This window comes from Mytilus edulis, chromosome 2 (genome assembly GCF_963676685.1).
Source record: "Mytilus edulis chromosome 2, xbMytEdul2.2, whole genome shotgun sequence".
In the NCBI taxonomy this organism is placed as follows: Eukaryota; Metazoa; Mollusca; class Bivalvia; order Mytilida; family Mytilidae; genus Mytilus; species Mytilus edulis.
In genome coordinates this window covers 78,972,954-78,992,790 of record NC_092345.1, presented here as the reverse complement: position 1 = coordinate 78,992,790, position 19,837 = coordinate 78,972,954, and the positions used below count along the sequence as shown (strand labels likewise).

The following is a 19,837-nucleotide window of genomic DNA, read 5'->3' as shown; positions in this document are numbered from 1 at the left end:
TGAAAAAAAAATTCAATATTTCTGTATGCATACATGTAACATATGCCATATACCTTGAGCAATTGTTGTGCAACTTAAGTGGTTAAAGATTTCCTATTCAATTCACAAACCATGTCACTAATGATGTTTTCAATAGATCCTTCTTATATATCCGTGAGTGGGGCTTACTCACCTCATCTTAGCTCACTGTTGTATCTGATGCCATATGTTAGTCTGAAGTGACATTCTTAACTTTCATGTTTATCTCATCTTTTTTTGTAAGTCATATATACTTGTTGTGATGGTTTCAAATATTTGTAAATACTTACAAAAAATGTAATTCATTATGTTCAGATTAAAATTTAACCAAAGCATTTCTTCATTGTATAAAAGGTATTTAAAATCTTCAGTTGTCTTACCTGAACTCCTATGCAATATGTACAGTAGCCCGTAAACTATTTGTAGATATGGAAAGCTGTCAGAATTATCACATACTTCTGGCATTCAAGTTACATTTGTAGCTAGAGCCTAGATGGTCGTTTGTTTATCTGTTGACCAGTTGTAAAATTAAGAAATGAAGGTCCATGGTCTTAATCTGCAGAGACCATTGTTGCAGTACTTGAAAAGTATATATATTTTTCTTTTTATGTCTCTGCTGTAGTGGAAGGGGCGGGGGCATTCATTTTAACCCTTGTCCGTAGGACTTGAAGTAGGTTTCTGCTCCCTAACTTTAGTTAGACCCACCAAAAGTCGGGGTAACTTGTACTCCATGCTAATTACCAGAAAACACTGATCAAGTTTGAAATTTGGTTGTGCCACTATAACTGTTAGTTACGTTCCTTTACAAATGGCTTTTTCCCAATTGTCACATTAGCTAGGGCTCCAGTTATGCTTCAGCGATTCCCTGTAAAGTCAGACCAAATTTTCCCCACAATAGGCCCCTTTTCCCCTGGATCCACTTATTGTAGATATTCTTTTGATATTTGTCAGGTGTAAACAATTTTGATGACATAAGGATGAAACTTTCGAGCATTGGGCTATGAAATTGATGATTCTACTGCTTGTTCTGAATGTCAAAAATAAATTCATACCCTTTCTGGGTTAATTTTTGTTTTCTACAATGCATCTACATTTCTACATTGTACTTCTGAATCTTACTTATAGAGTTCCTTTTTTACAGAAAAATTGTCAAAACCATACAAGATGCTATGCCAGTTAAAACTGAGTGGATTCACTGAACATGGTATGTACTAAATTCTACAAAGTTTCTAATGCATCCAATATGAATGGATACATGCAACAGAATCGCTTGTGTTGGATGTTTTTCTTTAACTCTGCTTTCTTAACTTTACTCCTGCTGGAATGATGATTCAAATTCAGATAGGGACATATGATCATAAAATGATTACAATCTGAATTCTGACTGCAGCGTGAATTTCATGGCAAGTCTGCACTACTATGGCAAAATTAACCTTGATTTTATTTATAACTGAAATATATTTACATGACGAATAAAGTTCTCTCTTTATTTTTAATTATTTCTTTTATATAAAAGAGGTCCTATTTCATTAAACAGTTAATAGATAGGTTTGTTCATAAATGACTTCAAATGTTTTAAAACAAGATTGATGAAGTAGGAATGATTTATTGTGAAGGTGAAAATTCTTTATTTGACAACCTATTTGTCTTAGACCAAAACTGATCTTGTTGGTTAAATTGACTTTTGAGTCCTGAATTTATTATTGAAGTAAAAGGAACTTTGATCTGACCCAACAATGAAATACTGATCATTTACATGCTTAGAACTAAATGTTTTGTATTTAAATACTTCAAAGATCATGGAATATCAAGTTAAAATCTCATTTCACTGCTGATCAGGCCTAAATTAAAATATTGTTTGTTTGCCCTTTTCCGACCCTATGTTTTGAAACAGGGTAGGTAGGTAGGTAAAATATTTTATTTTTTTCCCCAAAAAAATAACTTGGCTCGTTATATTATTTGTCATGGGTAGGCAGGTAGGTAAAATATTTTATTTTATAGATACAAAATCTGCATAATGTCATTTTTTTGTCCGTTTTGTTTTTGCAAATAAGTTTTCTGCTGGGACTATTAGTGTTGAAAAAAAAAATATATAAGAGATAACTTTGTACTGGTACGATAATGTCCGGGCAGACATATATTACTAGTAGAAAAAGTCCCTAGAGTGTTACAAATTTCGTGTGTGCCTTTGTTTCCAATAAAATTGCTATAAGACTTAAAACTCAATTGTCACGTATTTTGCATCACATTTATAAATGATCTGTATGGAAAACTTGGCGATTTTACTGCCAGATATTCTCCACATTACAGGGTTTTGTCACTTTTGGTTCATGTCAGATATAAATAATATAGCGGCATCGTAAACATAATCATTCTGATATGCGGATCACAAAAGGCCATCCCTACATAGAATACAACATCCGTTTACAAATTAGTTTGTACACACGTTAATACTTTTGTATCAAACGAACTTTTTTGTAAATGAACCCTGCTCTTTAAGTTTAAAGGTACAGAGAAATGTACTTCATATCATGATTTCAGAAAGCGTTCAACATCGATTTAAAAAAAATGCTTTGAAACTTCAGATGCAAGTGTTCATGTCAAACGCTCAGGTGATACCAAATGGACTGGACCTTATACGTAAAGATAAAACCCGAGGATTCCGGTAAAAAAAGTTTTGAGCGGGAAATACAAATATAAGATTTTTGGTAGGAACGAAAAATAAAATAAAATAAAATCTTGCTGGTAAATACAAATAAAAGATTTTCAGGCGGAACAAATTGATAGGGTCAGTCGGTAAAGGGCAAACAAACAATATTTTAATTTAAGCCTCACTGTTGAAAAAATAAACCCTAAAATTTAACTTCACCACTGAAATTGCAGAACATAGAAATTGTATTAATTTTTGACAAGTTTTTGTGCCCAGATCTGCAACGTTCCTGTAAGCAAGTTACAATGTTATTAAGCACAAATTGCAGGGGAGTGATTCAGGCTCTTGAGGGCCTCTTGTTTTCTTGCACTTTACTCCATCTTAATTCATTGTTGATGATGAATTCAGAAGTTGATATCTATGATTGACAGCAAGTTAAAATTAGGACGGATTCGTGAATTGATGAACAAGGCCAGTATAAATAGTGAAAATAGCTGTTAGTGATGAATGCAAGAGCTGATGTTCTGTGATCGATAGCAAATGCCCCCGTCTGAGACGGCTATTATCAATGTGAGGTTCATTTGTAGAAATAAATTGTGTGGTTTTGAAATAACAAGTCCATTGTTTTTTTGTTTTTTTTGCCATCTTCAGCTAACTAGGTTTATGTGAAAAACATTTTTTTATTAAAAAGAATATCAAAAAACCCTAATTGATCAGTAAAAAATGTTGAGTCTGTGATGGTGTGCTTCAACCACTTCCAAATTTTCATTTTGCTGTTGTCTAAGAATTGTTTAATGTTGGCATATGCATTTACCGGAGACTGTCACATTAGTATAAAACATTTCAAATTTTGTACATGGATTATCTTGTTTCTTGCTTAAAAATGGCAGGAAGGGTTGATGAACTGGAAGGATTTTCCTTTTCCTTTCCATAGCAATGAAAATTTGTGGTTAAAAGAAATTCCATCGATATTAATTTCTGAGACACAAGACAACAGATCACTAAAATCAAATCATTCTGTGCTGTAAATGATGATTTCATAGTTCAACTGATTTTCAGTGAAAGACAAATTTTCGCCCCTAACTGATACAGCAAAGTTTTTAATTATAATCGTTAAACATTAAAAGATGTGTGATTTTTCCTACATTAGCTATTTTGATTTGAAGTCTTTGTTTTAAGGAAATTTGACATGATATTCATCAACTGAATACATCTTCAAACTTTTACCTAGTTTATGGAAACTTTTGTCTGTGAAATAATGTTCAAATGCTCCTGGTCAGCTAAGATTCATCAACACCATACAAGTCTATATAAAATATTTCTCAAAACTTAGCGTTTTGTTTTTAGTTTTAATGGATGAAAATGTAAGACATCTGTAAATAAATTTGGTTAACTGATTTGAGTGCATATAATGGAATTGGACATGTTTGACTCCTTGTACAGAACAAGTAAAATGATGAAATCATGCGTGTCATTTGACCCTGAGGAAATTCTCAGTGACTTGCTGGTCACAACGTTCTGTTGTGGTCAGATGAGGATCTGGGTCAATCGCCAACGGGAGATGATTCTGACTTAATCTGATTACTGCTAATAATTATTGTGTACAGGTCTGACAGATCTCTTTATTGATTCATACTCATAGATGTTTAACATATGATTTGACATTATTACATATGGACATTTAGTATTCTAATGCTATGTTGTGTCAGACCCAATTCTTCTGTCCCTATAATGCATATATTTACTAATTTACATTCATTTTTTAGTGAAATAGAGACAGACAGCAGTGCCCATTCAAAACAGTAGATTGTTGACAATTTGTTTGCAGTCTTATTTCTTCCTTGTAGCAACTAGAAAGTAAATGCATTTTAAACATGTTTCATGATGTCAAAAGTAGATGCTTAACAGAAAAAATAGTTACAGTAAATGTTCAATGTTGCTGTAAAGTCGGCTTGTCACTCTTAAAATTGGAAAGTCCTATGAAAAATTTCCAAAAAAAAATGAAAAGAGCAAGCATTATTTTATCAGTAATGCATTTCAAAATTGTCATGAAATAAGAATTGAATTGAGATATATGATGATGAACTTCAAGTGAAATGGGAATCTCTCTTAATTATCCATGTAGATTCACTTTTCTGATATCCTGTTCTGACTCCTCAGCTTGTAATCTTGTATGATCTAAGAGAACATGGTTGTTAAGATAATCCTTGTTAATAAGCATTACAAAGGGAACTGTTATTTAAGATCACTGGAATATTTTAGGAAGCAGGAAGAATTGACATGTGTTTACAAAACAGAAAAGCTGGTAGAGCATGATCCCTTTGATATTTAGTTGGATAAGTCAAGTTTTTTATGGGCATTATGTTTTCTGGTCTGTTTGTCCATCTGTCCAACTTCAGGTTAAAGGTTTTGGTTAGGTTGTTTTTGATTAAGTGGAAGTCCTATCAACCTGAAACTTAGTACACATGTTCCCTATGTGATCTTTCGAATTTTAATGCTAAAAAAATAAGTTAAATCACAAAAATACTGAACTCCGATGAAAATTCAATTTAAGTTCCTAATCAAATGACAAAACACATCAAACGAATTGAATACTCATATTCCTGACTTGGTACAGGCATTTTTAAATGTATGTAGAAAATGGTGGATTGAACCTGGTTTTATAGTGCTAAACCTCTCGCTTATGACGGTCAAAGGAGTAGGGACAATAAGGCCCCTATTTGGCCCAAAAATTGCTGCAAATTTAAAAGTTATCATACATATTTTTTAATTACTGTACAGTATTCAGAAAAACAAAACAATTTTGGACATTGAACAAGTTACCATGGCAACAAATCAGGACTTAATTTGCATAACTTGTAAAATATTGTGATTTTCTTGTTTTTCATCAAATTTTTTAAGTATATTTTAGATTGAAAAAGTATCTGAGCACCCAAGAAACAACTTTTTTATGTGGTGAGATTTTGTAAATAGTTATTATAAAGCTTCTCAAGTTCTGTTAAATTATTTTGTTGTTTCTTGGCTGCACACGATGTTTCCACAACAGAAATAAAGATAGAAAACTGCATAAATTCTGTATTTTTCATCGTTTTTGTGAAAACAGTACATATAATTGTGACGTCCTCACATAAAAATCTCAATGTTTTTCAATGATATTTCTTGACCCTATGCATTTCTAAACATTATGTGCCAATTTGAAAAAGTTATCAAACATTTTATTTTCTTGGGCCAAAACCGGGCCTTAATCCTCGAGTTTTTACCTCCTTTTCACATGTACAGCCACTAAACATAGAAAATGATAGTGTGGATGGGGCATCTGTGTACAATGGACACATTCTTGTTTAAATTTCCTTCTTCTATTTTTCTTACCTCAAAAGTCACACAAGATCTTTTAAACTTACTTTTATATTTTTATACCTTTATGTATATTTATTCTACAGAGAATAAATGATGATTACATTCTGCCAAATGAATGATATGATTATAACCCAAGCCCGTATATTTAATCTGATATTCTCTGTTATTGTATGCTCTAATTACTTTCCATCCAATATAAACGTTTATGACAATAGTCCTATTTAATCTTACCTGATAATATTTATTTTTTGTAGAGGTAGTTCAATTGTTTTGTCTAAACTAATGTAGGTCGTGGGATTTTTTTAGGAGGAAGAAAGATGGGAGTGAAGAATTTGTATGTTTGGCAGAAGATAAAAGTACAACTCCTTTGGTCCTTTTTCATTAGAACTCCTGCAATGGCATAGTAAAGACTAGTGTGCTCTTTCCACAACTTTTTGATTGCAAGTTTTACTGAAATATTTGACTTGTAAGTGTTTCTCGTAAGATTTTTTTGTGAAATGAGTCTTAGGATCTGAAAACCATTACAATATAGAGAACAAATGATGATTAACATTCTGCCAAATGAACTAAAGTGATTATAATCCAAGCCCGTATATTTTATCTGATGTTCTATACAATTTATCATTTGATGTGTTAATGCTAAGTAGACTCCCAAATCGTATAACTATACAAGTAAAGTAATGGACCTATCTATTGCATGTGTAATTAAAACTTTCTTGGAAGAAGGAAAAAGCCTTTGTTAATTTGGAATGAATATTTTTATGATAAATATTCCTGCCCGAGCCTCAATAAATTCATTGCTTTTACTGATGCCATTTATTTTGTCACGTTCAACAATTTGAACAAAGGGTGATTGATGGGAAGGTGTTCTTTTCACTTTTGGTCTTGACCTAATTTTCATTCTTCATTGTGAACATAAGATGAGGCCGGATTCTGATATTATTTATAACAGGTCAACTATACTCAACCTAAAACAATTGAAACTGTTTAACAGTCACTTGTGTAAAAAGTTTTCCTATTGCAATGACTTAAATATCTGGTCTCTTATGCCTGAAATAAAGATTATTTGCTACTTCAGGTTTTATATGATAGCTTCTTTCCAACTTTTCCAAATATGGTTTCTATTTTCTTTCCTTTGAAATGAGATAATTTGTTACTTTCAATTTACTTCAGGTAGAACCTTTTCAAGATATTGTTTTGTTAATTTATAATTTTATTTTGGGACAAGATTACAACTTGATGAGACATGTCAGGTTGGTTTAACTTTACATTTTAATATCAATTTTCGATGATGAAGAATTTTCCATTCATTCGCGGTTTCCACCAGAGAGTTCTTGAACTCGAAGATGGCTTTTGACCTTCCTTGGATGTCTGAGTAAAATTGATACAAATAAAATGTCCAACAATGTCTTAAAATGATGAAAGCTTATTACCTCATTCTATGAGATTGGCTGACGAGATTGCAAATATTTTAACTTTCTTTTCAGCCTAAAATAGATGAATGATATAGAAACAAATGTTTGATATTTTCTGTGCCATTTCCCAAAGGCAACTAATTGGAGCTGTCTGTGATGTATTTTTTGATTCATTGCTTGTCAACTTCCTGTTTGAATAATACTAAGTGTATCTGCCACATAATGGCCATGCATTTTAATCAAAACTGAAAATAAACAATTTAAGAGTAATGATAAGTATGCAGGTTTGGTTAACTATAATACATACAGCTTCATTGAATTTTGATATCTAGATTTTCTTGTTCAAAAAGTTTGCTAAGCGGAATCCTTTGACAGTTGTTGGTTAAATGTTGAAGTCCATCTGGATCACATTTAAATGATAGAAATGCTAAGCATTTGTCGATGATGACTGGGTACATGGTTTTGGCAATTGTTGCTGAGGCCAAATAAAAAAGTATGTGTGGTTCCAGTTACATCTGAAAAAAAGTTAGGGTAGGTAGGTAGTGAATTTTTTTTACTTTTAAGGTTTTTTTTTACATTGAGTCTATGGGAGCAACATTCTGACTTTAACAGTGCTTAATGAAAAATGACAATAAAATCTTTAGGGTAGGCTATTTTCAAGCTGAAAATGTTCGGACGGTAGGGTTACTGGAACCACACATATATTTTTATTTGGCCTGACATGTATGAGATCAATTTTACGATGATGAAGAATTTTCCATTCATTCGCGGTTTCCACCAGAGAGTTCTTGAACTCAAAGATGGCTTTTGACCTTCCTTGGATGTCTGAGTAAAATTGATACTGAAAATAAAATGTCTTAACAATGTCTTTTGCCCATATATCCTTAAAATAGATGGTGTTAGTCAGTAGGAAAATAATATGTTTAGTTTTGACGTTTATTCTAGGGGTAATTTATTGCAGATAGAATTGAGAATGTTTGTTCATAAATGTCTTGCAATTTTTTGTAATGATGGGTTCAGTTCAGCTAACTGAAATAACAGGACAACAAAGACTTGGAAATATTATAGCAAGTACATGTATTATTGATTTTTCATACCAAACATGTGTATAGTGACTTGTAGTTAGATTCTACTTCATTTGGTCATGGGTTGTAGTTATCACATTGACAATTCACATCATCTTGATTTTTATATTGGAATCCTTTGAATGATGATCAGCTTGAACTCTCTCACTGAAGTTGATGAAGAGATAGCTGCGGATAGCTGACAAAGGAAAACAGTATTTTTCTTCTTGAAAAGAAATGCATTGTAGCTGTGAAATTTGATATTTGTATAAAACTTTCATCCCCCCCTTTTTCGTGGGAAAATTTGGTTGATTATATAGGGAATCATTGAAGCATGACTGGAGCGGGGCCCCCCTTAGGTCAGTCAGCTGCACCCCCACCTTTGGGAAAAGTTCTGGATCCGCCACTGCAATTTAACATGCCAGGACGTGTGTTTCGTCTACATAAAACTACTCAGAAGTAGCAAATCCTCGAAACAAAGGTTAAAAAAAAATAAGGTTTCATGCAGTATATGGATTAATTATCAAGCTTGTTGGACGCTCAATAATATTGAGTCTGGGATCAACACCCAGGAGCTTGAAAAGATGCCATCACTAATAATGCTGCACTATTATCTTGATTTGGCTGTTTTGTGCTTGACTTTTCATTTGTGCTATTGATTAAAGAAACTCTTGTATACTTTTTGAATTACTAGTGATGTATGCACAGCATGCTAAGCATTTTTCTCTTGATTTGCTTTCATCTGCAAATCCAAAAACAAATTTCAGCATTGCTTTCTTCCTTACAAAAATAACTGGTATAATTGCTCTCTATTAACTGATCTAGTGAAGTACTCTTTTAACTGTTGGTTGTGCAGTGGCTTGCTTTGTTTGGGGTTCAAGGTTTGAATCCAATCAAACAATAGGTATACAGCAACACATATAGTCATCTTGCAAAAGTTCCAGTTCAGGTGTACTAGAATGGGCAGGAAAATAATATTGATGACAAATTTAAACTGGGGAAAAAACACTATCTTTGAAACTTTAAAAAAAAATTAATACAATTATGCCAATGAAATTATAAACAACTGCGTAGGATGACTCGTTTCTGCATCACTTAGTCTAGTGTGGAGAGTTGTCTCAAACAAAGGAAACCTTCCCTAGTGTATCGACTGTATTTATTTCGTCTACCAACATCTGATTGGTAATATAAGACTCCCAAAGCTCACACCTCATAATCTGCTAAAAGGGGCCCCGAAATGACATGTAAATCAATTCAAACAGAAAACTAACGGCCTAACGAATGCGCATACAAAAATTTGAAAGGACAAATATGTAACTCAGCAACAAATGACATCAACAGTATTGCAGTCCCATACATTCAGAATGAGTGCATATTTTTGTCAATTTTATCAAAATGCAATAAACCATAAGTTGATTAACTAAAAAATGAGTGCCTCCTTTGTAGATCTTTGGATGGTTTTTTTTTTTTCGAGAAACCTTATACTTGTTATTGTTAATATTCCCATGCTTTTGCAAACAACAGACGAACAACTCTTGAGTAATTTTATATTTTAATTGCAAATGAGGTAGTTATGCTCATTGTCAAATGCATGTTAAGACATATTGATCTGCTGAATTTGTTATTAATTGCGAATTTCAGATCTTTTCAAGTTTTGCAGCCATTTAGTGGCTAATGTACTGTATGACCTTGAATACACTCTAGAATGAGTTTAAGCAGCAACTTGTACATTTTACAGAGATTCTTGTTCACATGAATTCTATTTTAAATGTGATATTTTTGCCAAGACATTACAATCGATTACTTAGGAATAGGTTCTATTTTGTTGGCGCCTTTAAGCTGCCATCCTTAACCTAACATCCTGGATCCAGCACTGGTAGATTCCAGCCATACTTCATTGTGCCTGTGAATGGCATATGGACCATCATAATTGGCAGTGAAGTAATAATTATCTAAATATAAGTTTGGGTTTCCTATTTCTTGTGCCAGTTCTTCAACCTTCTCTACGTTGTCTTGGTCAGTAGGTCTACCTGGGAAAGACCTGAAAGGATAAAAAAGATTCTGTCACTGTGGATGCATTTTAAACATAAAACTAGTCCAAGGGATCTAAATTACAGATATATTTAGGAATACATGTAGTTATATTTGATTTTTGGTGTTTTATTGCCACTTTTAAGCACCACATTTAGGCTATTTCATGGTGGCCAGTTTTTATTGGTGGAGGAAGCCAGAGAAAACGACCAACCTTCGATGGGAACTTGACAATCCTAGTCAATTAAGATTGCCATTGAAGTCGATTGCACCCGAACGAGCAGGATTCGAACTCGCAACCTCAGTGTTGACTGGCTAGTGATTACAGTAGTAACTACATGTAGTTATAGCAAAGATTTGTCTTCAATCAGTGAAATCTTTCAGTAATAAATGTCCACTATTTGATTAATATACATACTGTTGGTTGGTGTTAATTGACATTTTGTTATATGCAACATAGAACTACCCTTTTGATTATTTTATCCTTCAATAGCCACAACTATCCTATACATTGTTATGTAAGGCAACTAAGCCAACTAAAATTATTAATATGCGTACAAGTAAATAGACCCAAATGAATTCCAAATATTGGCATTATTGTACTCTTGAAAACTATTTTGTGTAAATCACAATAACCAACCTAGTCCTTAAAGATTGCATTACAAGTTTCTTGATATCAAGACCGACGCCAAATTTATGCCTATAATTAGATTGTCCGTAATTATTGAAGAATGATATATGCTCATGATATTAAAATATAAATCACATACTGTGATGCATGCATTCTATATAAAGCATACAATTAATTACATATCATGAATAAAAGTTTGCAAGTTTAGTGTACAAGCATAGCATAGAATATTCTGCTAATATAAGAAAGGATGCCAATTTTGTTTTCTTGGGTTAATTTTATTCTACACAAAATAGTGTAAATTTGCCGAGTATGTCCTGTATTTTGGTTTCTCTTTCTACATAAATCAAGGTATACACAGATCTAGAGGTGCCAATGGTATTGGTATTTTTTATTGGAATGACGAATATCTCGATGTAGTTTTAATTTCGCAGATGCATTAAATATATTCTAATAATGGGATATAAATGTGAAGTTTCTTCTACGATGTCTTTAAAACCTACATTAATTAATGTGAATTCTTGATTTTTTGGATCTTTAAATCTTAGAATTATTTACATTTAAACAGATGAAAGTTTAAGTTTTCCAATTCATATGTATATCTTACTTGACATAAAAGTTCTTTCCGGGTATAGTAACTAAATATGCCTTTGGGTCTGTGGGTGTTGGTGTGTTTGTCTGCATGTTATGTGGTATCATAAAATGGGTGATAAACGTGGCTTCACATGTTGGACCTTGTCCGTGAATAACTGTCCTGAGCACTGGAGCTGTCATGGGAATCTTCATTGCTGATAAAAATAAAAGGTGTAAAAAATTTAGTTTAAACAATGTGGTGCAAAATGACCAAAAAAAGATGAGTATAAAATAAAGCTACACCCGCTACACAATATAATGACCTAACAATTTGTTGTAGTGAAACCAGTCTGAAACTATTTGCATGGCATTATCTCTGTAAAGAGTAGGGTAACAAAAATACCGAACTTCAAGGAAAATTCAATACGGAAAGTCTTTTTTTCAAATAGCAAAATCAAAAGCTCAAACATATCAAAAGAACGTAAACAGCCGTCATATTACATACTTGGTACAGACATTTCCTCTAGTTGAAAATGGTGGACTAAACCTGTTCTTTTTTTTAGCTATAACAAAACCTCATGCGTATGACAGTCGTGTAGAATTCCATTAAATTGACAACAATGGGTGAGCAGAACAAACTGATATAATAAGTAAATGTGTCAAAAGTTGGGGTACAGCAGTCAACATTGTGTAATCTTAACATTCTTAAGCATTTAAGCAAAAAAGAGACGAGCATACAATACAATGACCACAGCACAATAACACAATGGCGGAATGTATAAATACCTGCCAAAAAGATATTTCTTAAAATAAACAGTACGGATTAATAAAGTGGAGGAAGCTGACTGTGTATGTTGTTTTTCTTTAATTTCTAGTTGTGGAGGATAATTATACCTCTTGAACCCAATCAGAAAATTTCGGATTGTTAATAGAATGAACATCATATATCTAAATGTGAAATTGAATGATAATATATGTTGCCGCATTTTTTATCTTCTTGGTTTTAACAAGTTACTCCACCTCGAATGAAGAAAAAATGGAGAGGTACACATATTTCCCATAGGAATACTGACAAAACTTGAAAGTCTACCTTCTAAAACAACAAACATGTAGCGACATTGCTGTGAACAAGAAACTCTAAAATACTGATCACTTGTTTTCTGAGTGTGTAGCTTGTTAGTTAACCTTTAACAAAAGCCATTATGAAATGTATATAGCGTATGCTACCATTTTTATTTTGGACTACATTTCAGATTCTGTTAAAATTTAAAACCATAATCTATTTCCGAAAATAAAGGAGATAAACAAATTACCTTTACCTTTTCAATTTTCAGTTATAGTTCAACGAGCCAAGTTGTATGCAATTTTTACAAAATTCTGTGACCTAGCCTATTTACTGTTCCTTGACCGTAAATGACAACATTTTGATATATTTACAAACTACTTATGGTAGATTCATGGTATACCGCCATCTTGGATTGTACTATTGCAGTAAACAATCAGTCTAGTTATTTACCCAAATCTCCAAATTTGTAGACAGGTGTGCAATTTTATTGATTAGACTGTTTTGTTTATCTATATGAAGAAAACTTGCCGGATTATTGCATTATTCAAAATATTTAAACAAATTCCAAACATATGTGTTTTAGAATAAAAAAAAATCAACTCAGCTGGCCGTAAAGGGGAGATCACTGTCTCCTTTAATAACAAATTTATACAAGACGGAGAAATTTTTTATTTTTACTTTTAGCAAGAAAACAAGTTCGGTGACACCATTCTTTCTTTTATTATTATTAAAACATATTATAAAACCTATCTTCTCACATTTATTTAAAAATTCTATCTCAGAAAATTTTTTTATGCACAAAAATGCGTTTTTTCACGATCATTCTTAGCAAATTTAGCGATCATTCTTAGCAAATTTAGGCAATTTTCAACGACTCATAGCTTAAAAAATAGCACGGTGACCCATCCTTTTTATTATATGTTTGGAAAGAGCATAGTAAAATCTTCATTTTGGCAAAGTATAAGAATATTCTGTCTCGGGGAAAATATACCTATGAACTACCTTAATTACCTGCACTATTGTTTCCAGAAATATAATAAAACAATCTGAAGAACATTTCTCTGTTTATATCGTCTGTATATTCCATTGTAGTCACATTTGTTGCAACCCATTTCAATGAGTCATATTTACGTAATTCATAATCCTAAAAATAAGGAAAAAAAATCAAACATGAATATGGAGTGCGAAAAAGATTATAAATGAATATGGAGTGAGAAAAAGATTATAAATGAATATGAAGTGAGAAAAAGATCATAAATGAATATGAAGCGAGGAAAAATTCTGATTTCGTTATACTGAAACGTTAATGAAGCAAACGACTACAGGCGGTTTGGGGTATTTAGGTTTATTTTTTGGTTTAATTCATTCGAGTGAAAATGTTTATTTTATTTCAAATTATTTAATGAATGGCTATTATCTATTTTGAATTTATTGAACCATAAAACTAATTTTTGACTCTTCACATTGAATAATCTGCGAAGCGGATTATGTAAAATGTGAAGAGTCAAAAATTAGTTTTATGGTTCAATAAAATCAAAATAAATTATTGCCATTCATTATAAATAAATTTCTATCAAAAATAAGGCTCAAGGAACTTTTTATATTTATTTATATTAACAATAACAACGTATACACACATGTTGGCGTATGAATACATAACGTCAGAGTGGGCGTGTCGCCATCAAAATTGACAACATTGAAAATAAAACTAATAATTTTAACCAATCAGAAGACAGTAAAAACACCAAATTTATTTATTTCTATTTAATTTGTTCTTGCTCTTATCAATGCGATAATATAATGATAGTTGATATATCATGCCCCAAGTCTATTCCATCTTCGCTAGCCAAGACTTTAAAAACGCAACGCTATACGTTTTTTTTATATAGATCTCCTTTTCAAATATGCATTTCTTTTAAACTAAATGTCTAATCATAAATTTCATACCTTTTATGTCATGTTTAATGTAATAAATTGTTTCGCCGTGCGCAGCTGGATACGACCGCATAGGTCCAACCCAGAACAGTTGGGGCAAAAATGGATACAATTTTCGCACTTGATACAGGTCTGAATTCTTACTCCAGGAAAGGAACCGGATTCAAAACTGAATGTTATTTGTTCCGCTTTTTGGATTGTAATTAAATATTTGACACATAATATGTTTCTGACACAGAATAACTTGTCTAAGAACTTGAATTGGTTATGTGATTTGAATTATGTTCATGTTTTTGCTTTTGTGCAAAACACTATACTGTTGTGAATTGACCCCCTCTACTCCCAAAAAAGTTTTTTTTTACCCGGCCTCCCCAAGAAATTTTCTTTATAATTTCAGAAATGTTGAGAACAAATTGTCCGACCCAAATTTTATTTTAACCTCCTCCCCCAAACAAATTCTTTCCCTATAATCTCAATTCAAATTTCCAATGGAGTTTGCAACCATAATGACCCATTTAAAAAGTCTTAAAATATAAAATGACATACATAATCATGGCTAGTGACCCATTTAAAAAGTCTTAAAATATAAAATGACATACATAATCATGGCTAGAATTAAATTACCATTTATCAGCATTTTAAAATAGTAACTTCTAAAAATAAATTGACAGCTAATCACCTGAAGACAATACAACATTTCTTTATACATAATTGAAAAGCGGTGTAAGGGAGGTAATTCAAAATGTTGTATTTGAATTACCTCCCTTAGACTGCTTTTAAATTATGTTTTGTACTTATTAAGTAATAGTTCTCCTATTTTGTCCATAATTTCTAAACGGTAAGATTCATAACCCCCCAAAGCCAATTCTTACATCCGTTTGTGGTATGGAAACTTGAGGTATAATTTCAGAGAGATCCATGCACCATCCCATAAGTTATTGTCTGGAAACTAGGAAAATGCTTATTTGGGCCTCTTTTTGACCCCCTAACTGTTAGGACCATAACCCCCAAAATCAATCTCAACCTTCTTTTTGTGGTTATTAACCTTGTGTCTGAAGCCAACGCATAAGTGATTGACAGAAAAGTGAATTTTTTATGTTAGACATGTTTTGAGTTCTGTTTTGTGCCTTCTGATTTGACCTTTGTCCCACTCGTAACGGTTTGTTTTGTCAATATGCAGTTTAAATTTTAGAGCATAATCAAAACGTGTTTAATTTGCAGTCGTTTCTTTAGCATTTCAGTATACGGAAACATTCATACAAATTGAGTCTGTGTGTAAACATGCCTCCATTTATGAACTTGCATAATCAAATTTTATTGACTTGTCGTCACTATTACAATTATTATTATAGAATAAATTCTTTATATTTGTAGACAAAGAGAGTTACTGAATTAAATCTAGACACAATATGTCTACAGTGTTCCGACGTAAATATATAAAAAAAAGATTTACCTTAAAAGATTGAACCGTGGTAAAATTTGGACAGTCTAAATCATGACAGAAGGTTGGTTTTTGTTGAGAAGGGACTGTCGCCGTGAATGCAAAGACCAGCAGAGATGAAAGAACACACTGGAATAACATATTGGATCTGTTGATTACTGAAATAAAACGTGTTAAACAAATAAGAATTCATACATAAGTTAACGAAGTTCTCAAGGGCCTTTTCCCCGTTTGATTTTTTTAATACATTTTGGCATTTGAGGGCTTTTATAGCTGGTTTTTTCTCATTGTTGAAGGCTTTACATTGACCTATATAGTTTTTGACTCATATGCGTTATTTGGTCTGGTGGAGATTTGTCTCATTGGCAATGCTACCACGTTTTCTTATTTTTATATTCCATTGAAGCTGTTTACAAATGAAAATTTTGATTGACATTTAAACTAATAGTCGTATATATATATATCAGTATTCGAGATATATTTTTTTCTAAAGTTCGTAAAACACAGTTACAAGTATAGATAACAATGCTTATGTTCGATAAATATAAGGTTCCAAATGTAACAATTGAAAGTCCCAAAGTAGAATATATTATAAACAATCATAAACAACTTTTTGCGGAGCACAACAAGAAACCTCAATTATAGGATTTTTCGAACAAAAAGCATGAATTAAAAGTTTTGAATCGGTTCAATTAGAGGAAAATTATATGGTTTCTGATCATGTTTGATGATCGAACGATTGCCTTTAGTTGTTATTACCCTCCAATCGTAATTCGGTGGTTTCTTATTTTTCAATATTAGTATTGGATACATGATTCGTTTTTCATTTATTGTATTTGTTCACAGGCACTTGTCTCAGAAAACAAAATTCCTATATACCATTATTTAGGATATAGAGGAAAACAATAATATGAGACAAGTGCCTGTGTGTTTGTTTCTGTGTGTTGCTATTTCGCCATGCTCCGTCTTAGATTAGAGGGATGGTTTGGGCGCCCGTTAACAGTGGCGGATCCAGAACTTTGCCTAAGGGGGGGGGGGGGGAGGGGCCCGCTGACTGACCTAAGGGGGGCCCCGCTCCAGTCATGCTTCAGTGATTCCCTATATAATCAACCAATTTTTTCCCACAAAAGGGGGGCCCGGTCCCCCCAGGCCCCCCCCTGGATCCGCCTATGGTTAACATGTTTAACCATGCATGTCGCACGTTTTACCCTTGTCCGTCATTCGTACGTCCCAAAAATGGTTTCCGTTCTCTTACTTGAGTTTGCCACAATCAAATGTTACGAATCTTATACAAAATGCTTATAATCACAAAACACAGATCAAGACTATATTATATATAGGCCTTGTGAGTCCTTGGTCTACGTTTGTATAATTAAGGTTCGAATTGAAAGTTTATTCTTTCTATCTATGAAAATTAAATAAAAATCTTACCTTGTTTTCGTTAATTTCTCCACAATGAATAGTTGGTACTCTCTGTCGGTTATATATATAGTGTTAGACCATTATGCAACAAGTTTACTACTTTACACTAAACAAAACACATTGATACCCACGTGTATCTATTCTAACAACACAAATATTTAGAGATAAACTGAGAATAACCTCGAAAACGGTCAGTTATGGTTACTGACATACAATTCGGTTTGATTTTAGAAGCCAGAGAGGATCAGAGAGACATCTTTCTGTTTTAAGTACACTGAGGAAATACTGTTAATTCAACTTGCGAAATTATAAAACATCAATAATGACTTCGCCTTTTAAAAGGATATGAAAAATGGCCACATGCATTTTTTTCAAACCATCTTTGGTGTGTGTACTTAAAATATCAGTTTGACCTTATAACCGAAAAGATCATACGGTGCAGATTAGTAGAATGACTATCAAGCATTTGTACAAAACGCATTATAAACTTCGATCTGAATCATTTCTCAAATGGAATTGAATGGCGGAATAGACAATCACATGTCGCATCGTCAGTGTGATAACTGGGGAATCGGGATCAATGCCAAAGTTACCTTTGAGAATGATTTAATAAAATTGAGAATGGAAATAAAATATAGCTATTTTATTTCGAGAGCAATATTGCGTGCCAATACTTCCGAAATCGAAATCGCACATTTGAAAAAAAAAAACTCAGAACCTGTAGTAATATTTTTAATTAGATGTCGTTTTTTTTTATAAATCTGATTATGCTTTATTTCAATGATATTCTTAAGCAACTTATATTTATTATATATATATAAAGTACATTATCGATTTTTTTTTAGTTTGTTTACAGTCCGCTCTCATAAATCTTTTAAGATTGGCACTTTTATATAATAGTTCGTTCTTATGTTGTACTGTTACACCACTATCCCAGGTTAGGGTAGTGTTAAGATCCCGCTAACTTGTTTAACCCCGCCACATTCTGTCTGTACTATATGTGCCTGTCCTAAGTCAGGAGCCTGTAATTAAGGGATTGTCGTTTGTATGAGTGGCCGTTTATGTCAAAATAGCGATGGTTCCATCTATAGTTGTTTTTTCTATCTAGATACATGTTGAAAGAATCTAGATACTTTAAACAAGTATCTAGATGCTTCTTATAAGTATCTAGATGGTTGTAAGATACATCTAGATAAGTTTAGCGAAATATCTAGATACCTTTTTCAATTCAGATATTTTCAACAACCATCTATAGATACTTGTGCGATGCATCTTAACACTTGTTCCAAACATCTAGATACTTGTGCGAGCATCTATATACTTGTAGGAAGCATCTAGATACTTATATGCGAACCATCTAGATACTAATTAAAAGTAACTATAGATGCTTTCAAGACGTATCTATAGATGCTACGCACAAGTATCTAGATGCATCGCACAAGTATCTAATTCCATTGGTTAAAAATACGACAGAATACTCAAGATTTCAAGTCGGACTTTTCGACCATCTAATTACTTCAACAAAGCATCTAGATACTAACACGAATTATCTAGATACTTGTGCGTAGCATCTAGATGGTTATGCGAAGTATCTAGATGGAAAATGCATCTACATGGAACCATCTAGATGCATTTATTTATTTTGCAAGAATATTGTGTATGTGCGTAAAAAATACGACCAAAAACAATTCAAAGAAGAAATATTTTGTTAATCTATGTCAATTTGACAAAAAATTATCCATATCAATTTATTTAGAAACATTTACCCTGCATACGCCGGAAAGTAAACATCAGTACGTTGATGGTTTTCTGTAACAAAAGAAGAAAGAAGATCGCTATTTTGACATGAACCGCGACCGCTCTTACGTTTGTTGATGTGTCACTTACATATTTGTTTTTCGTTCATTTTTTTGTACATAAATTATTCCGTTAGCTTTCTTGTTTGAATTGTTTTACATTTGTCATTTCGGGCCTTTATAGCTGATGATGGCATCATGCGGTAATAATATGTGCAGTTTGTTTATTGTTAATTTCTGTGTCATTTGGTGTTCTCTATTGGAGAGTTGTCTCATTGGCAATCATACCACATCTTCCGAGCCAATTGTATAAAAAATTGATTAACGTGTGGTTGTCGGTGATCTCAGAAGATGATTAAATGAATTTAAGGGTCATAACTTGTGACCTTTATATCAGCCAGAGACATATAAGATTCATATAATACATGTATTATATGT

General features: G+C 32.5%; 1 protein-coding gene and 4 non-coding genes across 5 annotated transcripts; 4 read left to right on the top strand and 1 right to left on the bottom strand.

Moving 5' to 3' along the window:
- Positions 1–3,687: 3,687 nt before the first annotated feature.
- Positions 3,688–3,763, top strand: LOC139513930 (small nucleolar RNA snR60/Z15/Z230/Z193/J17). Its single transcript, XR_011662565.1, has one exon. It is a non-coding gene; the product is annotated as a small nucleolar RNA snR60/Z15/Z230/Z193/J17 (small nucleolar RNA).
- Positions 3,764–6,559: 2,796 nt separating this feature from the next.
- LOC139513927 (small nucleolar RNA SNORD47) lies at positions 6,560–6,634 on the top strand. Its single transcript, XR_011662562.1, has one exon. It is a non-coding gene; the product is annotated as a small nucleolar RNA SNORD47 (small nucleolar RNA).
- Positions 6,635–7,308: 674 nt separating this feature from the next.
- LOC139513935 (small nucleolar RNA SNORD14) lies at positions 7,309–7,404 on the top strand. The gene has a single exon (XR_011662570.1). It is a non-coding gene; the product is annotated as a small nucleolar RNA SNORD14 (small nucleolar RNA).
- Positions 7,405–8,177: 773 nt separating this feature from the next.
- Positions 8,178–8,273, top strand: LOC139513917 (small nucleolar RNA SNORD14). The gene has a single exon (XR_011662552.1). It is a non-coding gene; the product is annotated as a small nucleolar RNA SNORD14 (small nucleolar RNA).
- Positions 8,274–10,065: 1,792 nt separating this feature from the next.
- Positions 10,066–17,723, bottom strand: LOC139510688 (heme-binding protein 2-like). The gene is made up of 5 exons (XM_071297228.1): positions 17,613–17,723; positions 16,194–16,339; positions 13,817–13,949; positions 11,774–11,954; positions 10,066–10,545 (listed from the first exon to the last, which is right to left on the bottom strand). The coding sequence occupies exons 2-5, from the start codon at positions 16,320–16,322 to the stop codon at positions 10,353–10,355; spliced, it is 636 nt and encodes a 211-aa protein (XP_071153329.1). The 5' UTR covers positions 16,323–16,339; positions 17,613–17,723; the 3' UTR covers positions 10,066–10,352.
- Positions 17,724–19,837: the final 2,114 nt, after the last annotated feature.